The sequence below is a fragment of the Ranitomeya imitator genome, chromosome 6, assembly GCF_032444005.1.
Source record: "Ranitomeya imitator isolate aRanImi1 chromosome 6, aRanImi1.pri, whole genome shotgun sequence".
In the NCBI taxonomy this organism is placed as follows: domain Eukaryota; kingdom Metazoa; phylum Chordata; class Amphibia; order Anura; family Dendrobatidae; genus Ranitomeya; species Ranitomeya imitator.
This window is the reverse complement of record NC_091287.1, coordinates 12,759,000-12,776,579: the sequence shown is the minus strand read 5'-3', so window position 1 is coordinate 12,776,579 and position 17,580 is coordinate 12,759,000. Positions and strand designations below refer to the sequence as shown.

General features: G+C 54.9%; 1 protein-coding gene across 4 annotated transcripts in view; it reads right to left on the bottom strand.

The window, feature by feature from the left end:
- Positions 1-205: 205 nt before the first annotated feature.
- SETD2 (SET domain containing 2, histone lysine methyltransferase) overlaps positions 206-17,580 on the bottom strand; it is a 106,821-nt gene continuing 89,446 nt past the window's right edge. For 3 of the 4 annotated variants that reach the window (XM_069729149.1, XM_069729146.1, XM_069729145.1), the window contains 8 exons: positions 16,610-16,769; positions 15,341-16,028; positions 14,870-15,004; positions 14,647-14,792; positions 14,354-14,468; positions 6,355-6,435; positions 5,521-5,622; positions 206-1,004 (listed from right to left, as the gene is read on the bottom strand). In XM_069729149.1, the coding sequence (XP_069585250.1) occupies positions 843-1,004; positions 5,521-5,622; positions 6,355-6,435; positions 14,354-14,468; positions 14,647-14,792; positions 14,870-15,004; positions 15,341-16,028; positions 16,610-16,769 (1,589 nt within the window). In that variant the 3' untranslated portion in view covers positions 206-842. The remainder of the gene's footprint in view (positions 1,005-5,520; positions 5,623-6,354; positions 6,436-14,353; positions 14,469-14,646; positions 14,793-14,869; positions 15,005-15,340; positions 16,029-16,609; positions 16,770-17,580) is intronic. The other variant, XM_069729147.1, reaches the window with a different exon arrangement.

Sequence of the window (17,580 nt, the reverse complement as noted above, 5' to 3'; positions counted from 1 at the left end):
CTATAATACTGCCCTCTATGTATAAGAATATAACTACTATAATACTGCCCCCTATTAAGAATATAACTACTATAATACTGCCCCTATGTATAAGAATATAACTACTATAATACTGCCCTCTATGTATAAGAATATACGTACTATAATACTGCTTCTCGTTAATCCTTTTAGTGCTCTTCAGCGAGTCATACAGTCCTTCATTCCCTTGTAGCCAAATGTATTTTATTCTCTTTTTTTCTTTTATACATAAAAAATTCAGTAAAAATTTGAAGTAAAACGTTATAGGCAGTACAAAAAAAAGATAAACAAAATTGTCAGTAATGCACAATTCTGCCTAACGAAAAAAAAAAAAAAACAGAAAAAAAACACGGTGAATGCACAAAGGGAAAAACTTACAAAAGAAAAAACCCCTTTAGATGAGCGACATGATATTTACAGGGGCACGTGGGGTATTTGCGCTGTAGGAAAGTCCTGGTGATTCCTGGATTATGAAACAAAAATATATAACATTATATTCACAGATATGGTAAAATATAATACAGGCCCGCGGGCGGGGGAGCAAAAAAACTAAATAAAGGGGAGGGGGATGGGCACAATTTATTGCGCTCTACAGCAGAGAAAGGCGCCGGTTGTAGGAAGAGTTAACGCGGAAATCTTGGACCATGGAGCTGACACTCAAAGCCTTTTGTCGATCCAGTAAGGGGAGGAATCTGAGAATTAATGGCCACGGCGGCCATGTGAAATGTGCTGTCAGATTTAATATCGGGGGATGGACCGTTCAGTCGTCGGGGGTGGGTGCCCCATTACTGGGGTGCAGTTCGTGGCTTGGCCTCTGGAGGGCGCTATTCGAAGTCCACATCCTCTTTGGGCTTGTAGATGGTGCCGAACTTCTGCATGTACTTCTTGATGTACTCCTTGGTTTTATGCTTCACGTTCTCGTTGCAGTCGAGGTCCTCGGGGTTCTTGCAGTATTTCAGCTCCTTGTTCATGACACCGTGAGTCAGCTGTGGGGTGAAGACAAGGGCGGTCATCACCCTGATACTGTGGCGTCAGCGCCCAAAATCCAATAATTACACAAGTGTCATTTGTTTCTCTTTGTTGCAGTATGTAGATATTGCGCTCGCTCTGGGATTGCCGTGACCGCAGTAATGTTGCAGTATGTAGATATTGTGCTCGCTCTGGGGTTGCAGTGACCGCAGTAATGTTGCAGTATGTAGATATTGCGCTCGCTCCGGGGTTGCCGTGGCCGCAGTAATGTTGCAGTATGTAGATATCGCGCTCGCTCTGGGGTTGCCGTGACCGCAGTAATGTTGCAGTATGTAGATATTGCGCTCGCTCTGGGGTTGGCGTGACCGCAGTAATGTTGCAGTATGTAGATATTGCGCTCGCTCTGGGGTTGCCGTGGCCGCAGTAATGTTGCAGTATGTAGATATTGCGCTCGCTCTGGGGTTGCCGTGGCCGCAGTAATGTTGAAGTATGTAGATATTGCGCTCGCTCTGGGGTTGCCATGGCCGCAGTAATGTTGCAGTATGTAGATATTGCGCTCGCTCTGGGGTTGGCGTGACCGCAGTAATGTTGCAGAATGTAGATATTGCGCTCGTTCTGGGGTTGCCGTGACCGCAGTAATGTTGCAGAATGTAGATATTGCGCTCACTCTGGGGTTGCCGTGACCGCAGTAATGTTGCAGTATGTAGATATTGCGCTCGCTCTGGGGTTGCCGTGACCGCAGTAATGTTGAAGTATGTAGATATTGCGCTCGCTCTGGGGTTGCCATGGCCGCAGTAATGTTGCAGTATGTAGATATTGCGCTCGCTCTGGGGTTGGCGTGACCGCAGTAATGTTGCAGAATGTAGATATTGCGCTCGTTCTGGGGTTGCCGTGACCGCAGTAATGTTGCAGAATGTAGATATTGTGCTCACTCTGGGGTTGCCGTGACCGCAGTAATGTTGCAGTATGTAGATATTGCGCTCGCTCTGGGGTTGCCGTGACCGCAGTAATGTTGCAGTATGTAGATATTGTGCTCGCTCTGGGGTTGCCGTGACCGCAGTAATGTTGCAGTATGTAGATATTGCGCTCGCTCTGGGGTTGCCGTGACCGCAGTAATGTTGCAGTATGTAGATATTGTGCTCGCTCTGGGGTTGCCATGACCGCAGTAACAGACTAGCAGCAAGTACTTGATGTCAGTGAGCGCCAAGATTGGAGGATCACATGTCCACACGGACTCTATCCATGCTACCATGGTGACCCCACAGCAAGCGTGATATGTACTGCGACGTAGAAGAGCCAAGATCAGGAAAGGGGGGGGAATACCCTTCAGTCAACAGCCTCCAAACTTCTGTCCCTTACTTCATCTTTTGGACTTACTCAGTGGTCCTCCGCAGCCACCCACACAGACGGACATACACTAGACCTGGTCATCACCCATCTCTGCTCTCTATCTAACCACCACCTCCCCTCTCCCTCTATCCGACCACCATCTGCTCACCTTCTCATCCCTGTCCTCCCCACCGGTCCAGCAACATGCGCATCCCCGCAGAAACCTCACACATCTAGACCCTCACACACTCTCTGACTCCATCCTACCACTGGCATCCATATCCTCACTCCACGACACAGACAGTGCCACTGCTTTCTACAGTGCCACTCTCGCATCAGCTATTAACACGGTCGCCCCTCTCGTCCATGGCAGAGTGCGACGTATCAATAGGCAACCCTGGCACAATAACATCACTAAAAAGCTCCGGCAAGTGTCCAGGGTTGCAGAGTGGCATTGGAAGAAAACACATTCGCAAGACGACTTCACTGCATTCAGACAGGCAACACTGGCATTCAAATCTGCTCTCACCTCTGCTAAACAGGCGACTTCACAACCCTCATATCCTCCATATCCTACAACCCCAATCAGTTATTCAAAACCTTTAACTCCCTCCTCCGCCCCCACTGCCCCCTCCAACCTCCCTCATCTCTGCTGAGGACTTTGCCACACACTTTAAAAGTAAGATCGACCAAACAAGGCAAGTCTTTATTGTTCAACCACCACAACCCCTTTGTATACCAGACCTATGCCCAAACCCCATAACCTCCCTATCCAACATCACTGAAGGGGGGCTTAATTGTCTCCTCTCCAAATCCCACCTCACCACCTGTGCGCTCGACCCCATCCCATCCCACCTCCTCCCCAACCTCACCACCACACTTATCCCATCCCTAACCCACCTCTTCAACCTATCACTATCTTCTGGCACCTTCCCTTCTGCTTTCAAACATGCCACAATCACGCCTATCCTTAAAAAGCCAACCTTCGATCCAACTGCTATGTCCAGCTATCGCCCAATATCGCTGCTCCCATTCGCTTCAAAACTCCTGGAGCAGCACGTCCACATTGAACTTTACTCCCACCTCTCATCTAACTTGTTGTACGACAATCTACAATCTGGTTTCCGCCCCCATCACTCAACAAAGACAGCTCTGACCAAAATCGCTAAAGGACAATACTCTACTCCTCCTTCTAGACCTGTCCTCTGCTTTTGACACAGACGACCACTGCCTCCTACTACAGATCCTCTCCTCCTTTGGCATCAAAGACCTCGCCCTATCCTGGATCTCCTCGTACCTTTCCAACCGCACATTCAGCGTCTCCCACACTACCTCCTCATCCCACCCTCTCTCTGTTGGAGTCCCCCAAGGCTCTGTTCTAGGACCCCTACTCTTCTCAATCTATACACTTCGCCTAGGACAACTCATAAAGTCCCATGGATTCCAGTTCCACCTGTATGCTGATGACACTCAGATCTACCTCTCTGGCCCAGACGTCACCTCTCTGCTGTCCAGAATCCCGGAGTGTCTACCAGCCATATCCTCCTCCTCCTCCTCTCGCTTCCTCAAACTCAATGTGAACAAATCTGAACTCATCATCTTTCCTCCATCTCATAGATCTTCCATACCTGACCTATCTATTGCAATTAACGACATCACGCTTTCCCCCGTACCGGAAGTCCGCTGCCTCGGAGTAACCCTTGACTCTGCCCTGTCCTTCAAACCGCACATCCAAGCTCTGTCCACCTCCTGTCGCCTCCAGCTCAAAAATATTTCCAGAATCCGTCCTTTCCTCAACCGTCAATCTACTAAAATGCTTGTGCATGCCCTCATCATCTCCCGCCTTGACTACTGCAACATCCTTTTCTGTGGCCTCCCTGCTAACACCCTTGCACCTCTCCAGTCCATCCTTAACTCTGCTGCCCGACTAACTCATCTCTCTCCTCACTACTCTTCCACTTCCCCCTCTGCAAATCTCTTCACTGGCTCCCATTCCCTCAGCGTATCCAGTTCTAATTACTAATTCTGACCTACAAAGCCATCCACAACCTGTCTCCTCCATATATCTCTGAACTAATCTCCCGACATCTTCCCTCACGTGATCTCCGGTCCTCCCAAGACCTCCTTCTCTCCTCCACACTTAACCGCTCCTCATCCAATCGCCTCCAAGACTTCTCCAGAATATCCCCCATCCTCTGGAATTCTCTGCCCCAACACGTCCGACTATCAACCACATTCGGATCCTTCAGACGGAACCTGAAAACCCATCTCTTCAGGAAAGCCTACAGCCTGCACTGACACCGCTGCCTACTCATCACTACCGGAGCTACCGCCTCACCGACACCGGAGCTACCGCCTCACCGACACCGGAGCTACCGCCTCACCAACACCGGAGCTACCGCCTCACCAACACCGGAGCTACCGCCTCACCAACACCGGAGCTACCGCCTCACCAACACCGGAGCTACCGCCTCACCAACACCGGAGCTACCGCCTCACCAACACCGGAGCTACCGCCTCACCAACACCGGAGCTACCGCCTCACCAACACCGGAGCTACCGCCTCACCAACACCGGAGCTACCGCCTCACCAACACCGGAGCTACCGCCTCACCAACACCGGAGCTATCGCCTCACCAACACCGGAGCTACCGCCTCACCAACACCGGAGCTACCGCCTCACCAACACTGGAGCTCCTGCAACCCTCAACCTACTGTCTCTTCCCCATAATCCTGTAGAATGTAACCTCGCAAGGTCCTCGCCCCTCTGTATCAGTCTGTAATTGTTAGTTTGTTTCTGTAACTTGTATGTAACCCCTTCTCATGTACTGCACCATGGAATCAGTGGTGCTATATAAATAAATAATAATAATATTGTGAAAACTGAATATTAAGGAAACACACTCAGATGACGAGCTGCATACACATAGGGACATTCTACATGGAGACTTCTTGCATAGCTGCTTCACAGCCTGTACACTGCACACGCACTGTGTGAATGCTGCCAAACTATGACTACCGCTTTGTGCGCTGCTGTCAGCGGGCCCCTAGCAGACAGAACTGGCCCAGCGGGCGGATAAGGGGCAGCACAGAGCCGGCACAGTATTGCCTCCTACAGCAGTTTTGCATGTATTAATGTGATAAGGGGAGTGCGCCCCTTGAAATACACAGCAGCAGAGCGCCCCCCGTTGTGTAGAGCCGCACCTTCCGTGCCAGGTGCTTGAAGTCCTCGGTTGTGTTTATCCTCCCAATCTTACAGTCCGGCTTCCTGTAAGGGTTCAGACATTGCACGATGAACTGTGACATCTGGAAAGAGAGAAGGAAAAGCAGCGGAAATTAATAGAGAAGAAAAACCCCTAGGCGGCAACGTCAGGAGGAGGCGGCAGCATCTGCAAAGCCCAACATCGGTAGGGGCAGGGGTGCAACGCCGGGGGCTGCAGCGGCAGCAGCGCAACGTCGGGAGGCTGCGGCGGCGCAACGTCGGGGAGCTGCGGCGGCGCAACGTCGGGGGGCTGCGGCGGCGCAACGTCGGGGGGCTGCGTCGGCGCAACGTCGGGGGGCTGCGGCGGCGCAACGTCGGGGGGCTGCGGCGGCGCAACGTCGGGGGGCTGCGGCGGCGCAACGTCGGGGGGCTGCGGCGGCGCAACGTCGGGGGGCTGCGGCGGCGCAACGTCGGGGGGCTGCGGCGGCGCAACGTCGGGAGGCTGCGGCGGTGCAACGTCGGGAGGCTGCGGCGGTGCAACGTCGGGAGGCTGCAGTTTTACAATTTAAAGCGCCGGTCCCGGGTTATATAAATGAAGCAGAACTGCTGGGTTTTGCATCTAAACTTCTCTCCATTTCCAGCCTCTGCTTACTGTAAGCAATTGATTTACTTGCAGAGGCTGAAACTGATCTGGAAGCAAGTCCTGCTCACACAGATGAGGGTTTGTTACAGTGTATGAGCACTTGTGTCGATCACTGTCACTAGCCCTGCAGCGGTGTGAGCGGGGCGGCTCTAGTGCCTGTTGTGGGGCCGGCAGCGGCCGCTCTGCTCCTCACCTCTTTTCTGAAGACTTCTTTGCTCCTCTTCGCCAGCTCGCTTGATGTATCTGCTTCTGCAGTTTTTGCCTTTTTGGAAGACTAGAATAAATAAGTTAAAAAGTTGGGGGGAGGGGGGAGCTGCAGCTCAAAAACTAGCTATTGGGGGTCCGAGACATCCTGGACATGGAAGGGGGTGGGGTGGGGTGTTACCGTAAAGTGGACGAGGGAAGCACATATATAAGAGGGTGAAAGGTCAGCAGTGGGGGTCACGTATGGAAACATTCAGCTCCGCAATCACCCAGCTTTCCCAGACTCCTGCAGAGCTATAGGAGGTAGTCACCCAGCCTGACACAAGCCGCCCTTTGTCCGCTGCTGCGCAGGATGCCCACATGGCGGACAGCTGGGGCTGTAAATATGCAGGCGGCTGGCAGCCAGCTCCGGCCCCGGGCACCTCCATAACAAACGTTTCCATGTCGTACTTGGGCTCATAAATGCTCCGCAGTCTGGGGAGGCTGAATGCGCTGTTTATGAAGATGTCGGGGGTCTTATTGAAGAGCGGGGTCCCGTCAGCACTAATTACAGCCCAGGCTTTAATTGGGGAAGTGGCCGGTGACGGCTCGGGGAAGGGGAAACGTTCCCCACTCCTGGTTTACAGTTTGTGAGCGCCGGTCTGGGACGTTCTGCAGGATTCGCCACAAGGAGGGAGACGTGGTAATAAGGAGCTGCCAGCCTGGAGGGGGCCCGAGAAGACGCCTCACAAAGGCCTGCGTTACTGCGCCCCCCAGGGGTTATATGGGGCAACTGCAGAGCACAGACCTGGAGGAGGGGGGAACTTGCTTTTCTCCCCATTGTCAGTATCTGGCACCGTACAGCAGCGTCACTCGTGGTCCACAGACTGCAGCAGGCGGAGGAGACGGCAGCGCAGACCTCAGAGGCCGCAGCTGATTCAGGATCTGGCAGCGCACCGCGGCGGCCGCTCACCTCCTCTGATTACAGGCCATGGCCCCAGCTCCCTGCAGCCAGTGACCGCTCCTGGCAGCTGCCCACAAAGGACACATCACCCTTAAAGGGGCAGAAGACATTTGCCGCTCAGGAAGATAAGAGAGCTGGGTGCCCATCGGTGGGGGGAAAAGCTAACGGCAGCTCATAAGGTGTCACCCTGTCTTCCCTATCTGCAGGAACTAGAAGACCTGCAGGGATGTGGGAAAGATGGGTGGCGAGGTTCTCTCCCGGCAATTCCTTTGCAGATTCGTGGTGACCCCCTTCCCATCACCGTAATTCCTCGGCAGCACCGGCTATTTACCCTCTTCCCTGTGATGCAGTGTGGAGCACCCGTGCGGCTTCAGCTCCACTCCGTCAGGTCATCAGGCAGGGGAGGACCGGGGGACGACGGGAGGACCCGGGGGACGGCGGGAGGACCAGGGGGACGGCGGGAGGACCCGGCGGGAGGACGGCGGGAGGACAAGGGGGACGGCGGGAGGACAAGGGGGACGGCGGGAGGACAAGGGGGACGGCGGGAGGACCCGGGGGACGGCGGGAGGACCCGGGGGACGGCGGGAGGACCAGGGGGACGGCGGGAGGACCCGGGGGACGGCGGGAGGACCCGGGGGACGGCGGGAGGACCCGGGGGACGGCGGGAGGACCCGGGGGACGGCACATTAAAGAGGTGATCTGTCACCTGCCACTTCTGCAGGGGGAGAAGAGAGGAGCTGCGGCAGAGCCAGAAAACCCAGACACGAGGGTATCACGCTGCAGTTATATGGAGGGGGTGCGTCACTGTATGGGGCCACGCTGCAGTTATATGGAGGGGGTGCGTCACTGTGTATAGGGCCACGCTGCAGTTATATGGAGGGGGTGCGTCACTGTATGGGGCCACACTGCAGTTATATGGAGGGGGTGCGTCACTGTATAGGGCCACACTGCAGTTATATGGAGGGGGTGCGTCACTGTATAGGGCCACACTGCAGTTATATGGAGGGGGTGCGTCACTGTATGGGGCCACACTGCAGTTATATGGAGGGGGTGCGTCACTGTATGGGGCCACACTGCAGTTATATTGAGGGGGTGCGTCACTGTGTATAGGGCCACACTGCAGTTATATGGAGGGGGTGCGTCACTGTATGGGGCCACACTGCAGTTATATGGAGGGGGTGCGTCACTGTGTATAGGGCCACACTGCAGTTATATGGAGGGGGTGCGTCACTGTGTATAGGGCCACACTGCAGTTATATGGAGGGGGTGCGTCACTGTATGGGGCCACACTGCCGTTATATGGAGGGGGTGCGTCACTGTATGGGGCCACACTGCCGTTATATGGAGGGGGTGCGTCACTGTATGGGGCCACACTGCAGTTATATGGAGGGGGTGCGTCACTGTATGGGGCCACACTGCAGTTATATGGAGGGGGTGCGTCACTGTATAGGGCCACACTGCAGTTATATGGAGGGGGTGCGTCACTGTATAGGGCCACACTGCAGTTATATGGAGGGGGTGCGTCACTGTATGGGGCCACACTGCAGTTATATGGAGGGGGTGCGTCACTGTGTATAGGGCCACACTGCAGTTATATGGAGGGGGTGCGTCACTGTATAGGGCCACACTGCAGTTATATGGAGGGGGTGCGTCACTGTATGGGGCCACACTGCAGTTATATGGAGGGGGTGCGTCACTGTGTATAGGGCCACACTGCAGTTATATGGAGGGGGTGCGTCACTGTGTATAGGGCCACACTGCAGTTATATGGAGGGGGTGCGTCACTGTATGGGGCCACACTGCAGTTATATGGAGGGGGTGCGTCACTGTATAGGGCCACACTGCAGTTATATGGAGGGGGTGCGTCACTGTATGGGGCCACACTGCAGTTATATGGAGGGGGTGCGTCACTGTGTATAGGGCCACACTGCAGTTATATGGAGGGGGTGCGTCACTGTATAGGGCCACACTGCAGTTATATGGAGGGGGTGCGTCACTGTATGGGGCCACACTGCAGTTATATGGAGGGGGTGCGTCACTGTATGGGGCCACACTGCAGTTATATGGAGGGGGTGCGTCACTGTATGGGGCCACACTGCAGTTATATGGAGGGGGTGCGTCACTGTGTATGGGGCCACACTGCAGTTATATGGAGGGGGTGCGTCACTGTATGGGGCCACACTGCAGTTATATGGAGGGGGTGCGTCACTGTGTATGGGGCCACACTGCAGTTATATGGAGGGGGTGCGTCACTGTGTATGAGGCCACACTGCAGTTATATGGAGGGGGTGCGTCACTGTATGAGGCCACACTGCAGTTATATGGAGGGGGTGCGTCACTGTGTATGGGGCCACACTGCAGTTATATGGAGGGGGTGCGTCACTGTGTATAGGGCCACACTGCAGTTATATGGAGGGAGTGCGTCACTGTATAGGGCCACACTGCAGTTATATGGAGGGGGTGCGTCACTGTGTATAGGGCCACACTGCAGTTATATGGAGGGGGTGCGTCACTGTATAGGGCCACATTGCAGTTATATGGAGGGGGTGCGTCACTGTGTATGGGGCCACACTGCAGTTATATGGAGGGGGTGCGTCACTGTATGGGGCCACACTGCAGTTATATGGAGGGGGTGGGTCACTGTGTATGGGGCCACACTGCAGTTATATGGAGGGGGTGCGTCACTGTATGGGGCCACACTGCAGTTATATGGAGGGGGTGCGTCACTGTATGGGGCCACACTGCAGTTATATGGAGGGGGTGCGTCACTGTGTATGGGGCCACACTGCAGTTATATGGAGGGGGTGCGTCACTGTATAGGGCCACACTGCAGTTATATTGAGGGGGTGCGTCACTGTATGGGGCCACACTGCAGTTATATGGAGGGGGTGCGTCACTGTGTATGGGGCCACACTGCAGTTATATGGAGGGGGTGCGTCACTGTATGGGGCCACACTGCAGTTATATGGAGGGGGTGCGTCACTGTATAGGGCCACACTGCAGTTATATGGAGGGGGTGCGTCACTGTGTATGGGGCCACACTGCAGTTATATGGAGGGGGTGCGTCACTGTATGGGGCCACACTGCAGTTATATGGAGGGGGTGCGTCACTGTGTATGGGGCCAAACTGCAGTTATATGGAGGGGGTGCGTCACTGTATGGGGCCACACTGCAGTTATATGGAGGGGGTGCGTCACTGTATAGGGCCACACTGCAGTTATATGGAGGGGGTGCGTCACTGTATGGGGCCACACTGCAGTTATATGGAGGGGGTGCGTCACTGTATGGGGCCACACTGCAGTTATATGGAGGGGGTGCGTCACTGTATAGGGCCACACTGCAGTTATATGGAGGGGGTGCGTCACTGTATGGGGCCACACTGCAGTTATATGGAGGGGGTGCGTCACTGTATGGGGCCACACTGCAGTTATATGGAGGGGGTGCGTCACTGTGTATGGGGCCACACTGCAGTTATATGGAGGGGGTGCGTCACTGTATGGGGCCACACTGCAGTTATATGGAGGGGGTGCGTCACTGTATGGGGCCACACTGCAGTTATATGGAGGGGGTGCGTCACTGTATGGGGCCACACTGCAGTTATATGGAGGGGGTGCGTCACTGTGTATGGGGCCACACTGCAGTTATATGGAGGGGGTGCGTCACTGTGTATAGGGCCACACTGCAGTTATATGGAGGGGGTGCGTCACTGTGTATGGGGCCACACTGCAGTTATATGGAGGGGGTGCGTCACTGTATGGGGCCACACTGCAGTTATATGGAGGGGGTGCGTCACTGTGTATGGGGCCAAACTGCAGTTATATGGAGGGGGTGCGTCACTGTATGGGGCCACACTGCAGTTATATGGAGGGGGTGCGTCACTGTATAGGGCCACACTGCAGTTATATGGAGGGGGTGCGTCACTGTATAGGGCCACACTGCAGTTATATGGAGGGGGTGCGTCACTGTGTAGGGCCACACTGCAGTTATATGGAGGGGGTGCGTCACTGTGTATGGGGCCACACTGCAGTTATATGGAGGGGGTGTGTCACTGTATAGGGCCACACTGCAGTTATATGGAGGGGGTGCGTCACTGTATGGGGCCACACTGCAGTTATAAGGAGGCGGTGCGTCACTGTATAGGGCCACACTGCAGTTATATGGAGGGGGTGCGTCACTGTATAGGGCCACACTGCAGTTATATGGAGGGGGTGCGTCACTGTATAGGGCCACATTGCAGTTATATGGAGGGGGTGCGTCACTGTATGGGGCCACACTGCAGTTATATGGAGGGGGTGCGTCACTGTATAGGGCCACATTGCAGTTATATGGAGGGGGTGCGTCACTGTATGGGGCCACACTGCAGTTATATGGAGGGGGTGCGTCACTGTATAGGGCCACATTGCAGTTATATGGAGGGGGTGCGTCACTGTATAGGGCCACACTGCAGTTATATGCAGGGGGTGCGTCACTGTGTATGGGGCCAAACTGCAGTTATATGGAGGGGGTGCGTCACTGTATAGGGCCACACTGCAGTTATATGGAGGCGGTGCGTCACTGTATGGGGCCAAACTGCAGTTATATGGAGGGGGTGCGTCACTGTATAGGGCCACACTGCAGTTATATGGAGGGGGTGCGTCACTGTATGGGGCCACACTGCAGTTATATGGAGGGGGTGCGTCACTGTATGGGGCCACGCTGCAGTTACATGGAGGGGGTGCGTCACTGTATGGGGCCACACTGCAGTTATATGGAGGGGGTGCGTCACTGTATGGGGCCACACTGCAGTTATATGGAGGGGGTGCGTCACTGTATAGGGCCACACTGCAGTTATATGGAGGGGGTGCGTCACTGTATGGGGCCACACTGCAGTTATATGGAGGGGGTGCGTCACTGTATAGGGCCACACTGCAGTTATATGGAGGGGGTGCGTCACTGTATGGGGCCACACTGCAGTTATATGGAGGGGGTGCGTCACTGTATAGGGCCACACTGCAGTTATATGGAGGGGGTGCGTCACTGTATGGGGCCACACTGCAGTTATATGGAGGGGGTGCGTCACTGTATGGGGCCACACTGCAGTTATATGGAGGGGGTGCGTCACTGTATAGGGCCACACTGCAGTTATATGGAGGGGGTGCGTCACTGTATAGGGCCACACTGCAGTTATATGGAGGGGGTGCGTCACTGTGTATAGGGCCACACTGCAGTTATATGGAGGGGGTGCGTCACTGTATGGGGCCACACTGCAGTTATATGGAGGGGGTGCGTCACTGTATGGGGCCACACTGCAGTTATATGGAGGGGGTGCGTCACTGTATAGGGTCACACTGCAGTTATATGGAGGGGGTGCGTCACTGTGTATAGGGCCACACTGCAGTTATATGGAGGGGGTGCGTCACTGTATGGGGCCACACTGCAGTTATATGGAGGGGGTGCGTCACTGTATGGGGCCACACTGCAGTTATATGGAGGGGGTGCGTCACTGTATAGGGCCACACTGCAGTTATATGGAGGGGGTGCGTCACTGTATGGGGCCACACTGCAGTTATATGGAGGGGGTGCGTCACTGTATGGGGCCACACTGCAGTTATATGGAGGGGGTGCGTCACTGTATAGGGCCACACTGCAGTTATATGGAGGGGGTGCGTCACTGTGTATGGGGCCACACTGCAGTTATATGGAGGGGGTGCGTCACTGTGTATGGGGCCACACTGCAGTTATATGGAGGGGGTGCGTCACTGTGTATAGGGCCACACTGCAGTTATATGGAGGGGGTGCGTCACTGTATGGGGCCACACTGCAGTTATATGGAGGGGGTGCGTCACTGTATGGGGCCACACTGCAGTTATATGGAGGGGGTGCGTCACTGTGTATAGGGCCACACTGCAGTTATATGGAGGGGGTGCGTCACTGTGTATAGGGACACACTGCAGTTATATGGAGGGGGTGCGTCACTGTATAGGGCCACATTGCAGTTATATGGAGGGGGTGCGTCACTGTGTATGGGGCCACACTGCAGTTATATGGAGGGGGTGCGTCACTGTATAGGGCCACACTGCAGTTATATTGAGGGGTTGCGTCACTGTATGGGGCCACACTGCAGTTATATGGAGGGGGTGCGTCACTGTGTATAGGGCCACACTGCAGTTATATGGAGGGGGTGCGTCACTGTGTATGGGGCCACACTGCAGTTATATGGAGGGGGTGCGTCACTGTATGGGGCCACACTGCAGTTATATGGAGGGGGTGCGTCACTGTGTATGGGGCCAAACTGCAGTTATATGGAGGGGGTGCGTCACTGTATGGGGCCACACTGCAGTTATATGGAGGGGGTGCGTCACTGTATAGGGCCACACTGCAGTTATATGGAGGGGGTGCGTCACTGTATAGGGCCACACTGCAGTTATATGGAGGGGGTGCGTCACTGTATGGGGCCACACTGCAGTTATATGGAGGGGGTGCGTCACTGTATGGGGCCACACTGCAGTTATATGGAGGGGGTGCGTCACTGTGTATGGGGCCACACTGCAGTTATATGGAGGGGGTGCGTCACTGTATAGGGCCACACTGCAGTTATATGGAGGGGGTGCGTCACTGTATAGGGCCACACTGCAGTTATATGGAGGGGGTGCGTCACTGTATGGGGCCACACTGCAGTTATATGGAGGGGGTGCGTCACTGTGTATGGGGCCACACTGCAGTTATATGGAGGGGGTGCGTCACTGTGTATGGGGCCACACTGCAGTTATATGGAGGGGGTGCGTCACTGTATGGGGCCACACTGCAGTTATATGGAGGGGGTGCGTCACTGTATGGGGCCACACTGCAGTTATATGGAGGGGGTGCGTCACTGTGTATGGGGCCACACTGCAGTTATATGGAGGGGGTGCGTCACTGTATAGGGCCACACTGCAGTTATATGGAGGGGGTGCGTCACTGTGTATGGGGCCACACTGCAGTTATATGGAGGGGGTGCGTCACTGTATGGGGCCACACTGCAGTTATATGGAGGGGGTGCGTCACTGTGTATCGGGCTCTCGATTACCTTCATTGGGTTCTCGTCATAGGTCGGCGTTCCCAGGTCCATTTCGGCCTCGTGGTCCATGCCCAGTCCTTCTTCCCCGGGGCTGTCCCAGGACGGTGGATCCCACTGCGTCTGTCTGGACAGCCAGAGGAGTCGGGTGAGACATAACATGTTTCCTGCCACAGTAAGGCTGAAGGCAGATACTTCTCACAGCTGAGGGTCTGTTACATGGCACCCTCGCAGATGTTTTCCTTCGGTCTCAGTCCCACCCTCCCCCTCCCCCCGCACCTGTCTGATAAATGCCCGTCACTCACCTGGTTATTACATGGTAATAATAGATTTTGCCCTCGGGGTCCCGCGCCGTCTTCCAGCTGGGTGGGAGGACAATGGTTTTGGGTTTCGGAGGGGAAGGCGGTGGAAGGTCCATGATGCCGTTGGGGGGAGCCATTCCCATCTCCGGCTGAAAAAGCCACAAACAACACATGAGAAGAAGAGTCACCACAGGAGGGGTCTCCATGAATGGAGACGACTACCTACCTGCTGCAAAGGCGGCGGCTGCCCAGGAGGAACGATGGCCGCCACTGGAGGTGCCTGCTGAATGACGACCCCTGGTGGGTGCGGAGCGTAGATCTGCTGCCCCGGCATAAACTGCAACCCGGGCTGCGTGTAGCTCTGTAATAACAGCGGAGACTTAGCGTCGACCCCCATGGGTGGAGGACGGGTTGCCCTCTTATACGGTGTCCATGTGCCAGGTTACATGCCCACTGTGACGGACCACCAGCCCATGGGTCCTGGCACCATTCACGGTCGTGGCGAGAACACGAAAAAACAACCTGAGGACTGCGACGTAACAATGGGGGCAGAGAAACAAAGCAAGATATCAAGGGATCAGGACTGCTCACAACTGAGGGGTTGTCACAGTGAATCAAACCTCACACAGCACTGCCTAAACTGGATAGCAGTGTAACAGACCCTCAGCTGTGAGGCGGTACGAGGATGGTCACCTACCTGCACCATCGGTTGTGTTGTCTGTGTGTAGGCGGTGGGCACTCCATAGACGGTGGGGCAGGCCTGCCCGGGGTAGTAGATTGCCGGCTGGGCAGGGGCTGCCGGGTACTGAGGCTGAGTCTGATGCTGCGGCACTGCCACCGCTTGCTGGTTGGGGTCCCACACACTATAGGTCTGTGCGGGGATGGAACTGGGGGCCGGTACCGGCATTACAGTCACACTGGTTTCTTGGGGGACCATTGGCTCGGGTTGGGCTACATACTGCTGTGCGGGGACGTCCATGGGGTCCGGCACGTGCTGGACTACGGTCACCGGCTGAGGGGTGAGCATGGCCGGGTTCACCACCAGGGCCTGGGAAGTGTCATAGCTGTTGGGGGACGTCACTGATTCCAGGGGAGGTGGAGTCGGTAACAGGACTTTACCCATATTAGGGTTGGTGGGATCCACATAGGACTGGATGGGGTATCCCTGTGGGTACGTGACGAAGGGTGGGGGGATCTGGCCACCGTAGGCCATGGAGTCGTAGGGTAGGGGGGACGTGATGCCAATGCTCTGCATCTGCTGCTGCTGCTTCTGCGCCTCCCTCTGCGCCACCTCCTGCTCAAACAGCTTCCTGCGCTCCTCGGTGGACAGCTTGTTCCGATCCTGCAGGCGGCCCTTCTTCTTAGAGGAGGCCGGGGTGTCATACCTGCCGAAACACGAGGAAGGCGACTATATCACGTCTCCAGATACACCCAGAGCTGCACCAATGGAGGATAAGGCACTAGTGGGCAGCTCTGGGTGTGAACAGAAGATACGACCCTAGTGGACAGCTCTGGGTGTGAACAGAGGATACGACACTAGTGGCAGCTCTGGGTGTGAACAGAGGTTACGACACTAGTGGCAGCTCTGGGTGTGAACAGATGACATGACACTAATGGGCAGCTCTGGGTGTGAACAGAGGATATGACACTAGTGGGCAGCTCTGGGTGTGAACTGAGGATAGGACACTAGTATACAGCGCTGGGTGTGAACAGAGGATACGACACTAGTGGGCAGCTCTGGGTGTGAACAGAGGATATGACACTAGTATGAAGCTCTGGGTGTAAACAGAGGATTGGACACTAGAATGCAGCACTGGATGGGATTAGTGTTTTACACTCTGCCATCTCACTTCCTTCCAGCGATTCTGTGATCCCCCCGTGATTCTGTGATGCCCCATGATCCTCGTGTTCCCGGGATTAACCCCTTGTTTAGGCTGCAGTAACACGTCGGCCGCGCTGCACTCACCTGTCCTCTCCTCTCTTTGCGCTGCGCTCATAGAAGGACGGTGGCGATGGGGATTTCTTGCGCTTCTTCTGGCTCTGCCGATCAGAGTCCCGCTCCCGGCCCGGGATCTTGGAGGTCGGAGTCTGGTAACCTCCACTAGAGGGGTCTCTCCAGCGGTCATCTGTGGAGCAGGAGACGCGCAAGACGCCATGATCATCACATAGTGACAGCAGAGAAGCCACCGTGTATGCGAGTGCGACAACGGTGACTGGCAATAGAGGAGTGTGCGGTGACTGTGATGATAATAGAGGGGTGTGCGGTGACTGTGATGATAGTTGAGGGGTGTGCGGTGACTGTGATAATAGAGGAGTGTGCGGTGACTGTGATGATAATAGAGGAGTGTGCGGTGACTGTGATGATAATAGAGGAGTGTGCGGTGACTGTGATGATAATAGAGGAGTGTGCGGTGACTGTGATGATAATAGAGGAGTGTGCGGTGACTGTGATGAGAATAGAGGGATGTCCAGTGACTGTGATGAGAATAGAGGCGTGTGCGGTGACTGTGATGATAATAGAGGAGTGTGCGGTGACTGTGATGATAATAGAGGGGTGTGCGGTGACTGTGATGATAATAGAGGAGTGTGCGGTGACTGTGATGATAATAGAGGAGTGTGCGGTGACTGTGATGATAATAGAGGAGTGTGCGGTGACTGTGATGATAATAGAGGAGTGTGCGGTGACTGTGATGATAATAGAGGGGTGTGCGGTGACTGTGATGATAATAGAGGAGTGTGCGGTGACTGTGATGATAATAGAGGAGTGTGCGGTGACTGTGATGAGAATAGAGGAGTGTGCGGTGACTGTGATGAGAATAGAGGGATGTCCAGTGACTGTGATGATAATAGAGGAGTGGGCAGTGACTGATAATAGAGGAGTGGGCAGTGACTATGATAATAGAGGAGTGTGCAGTGACTGTGATGATAATAGAGGGG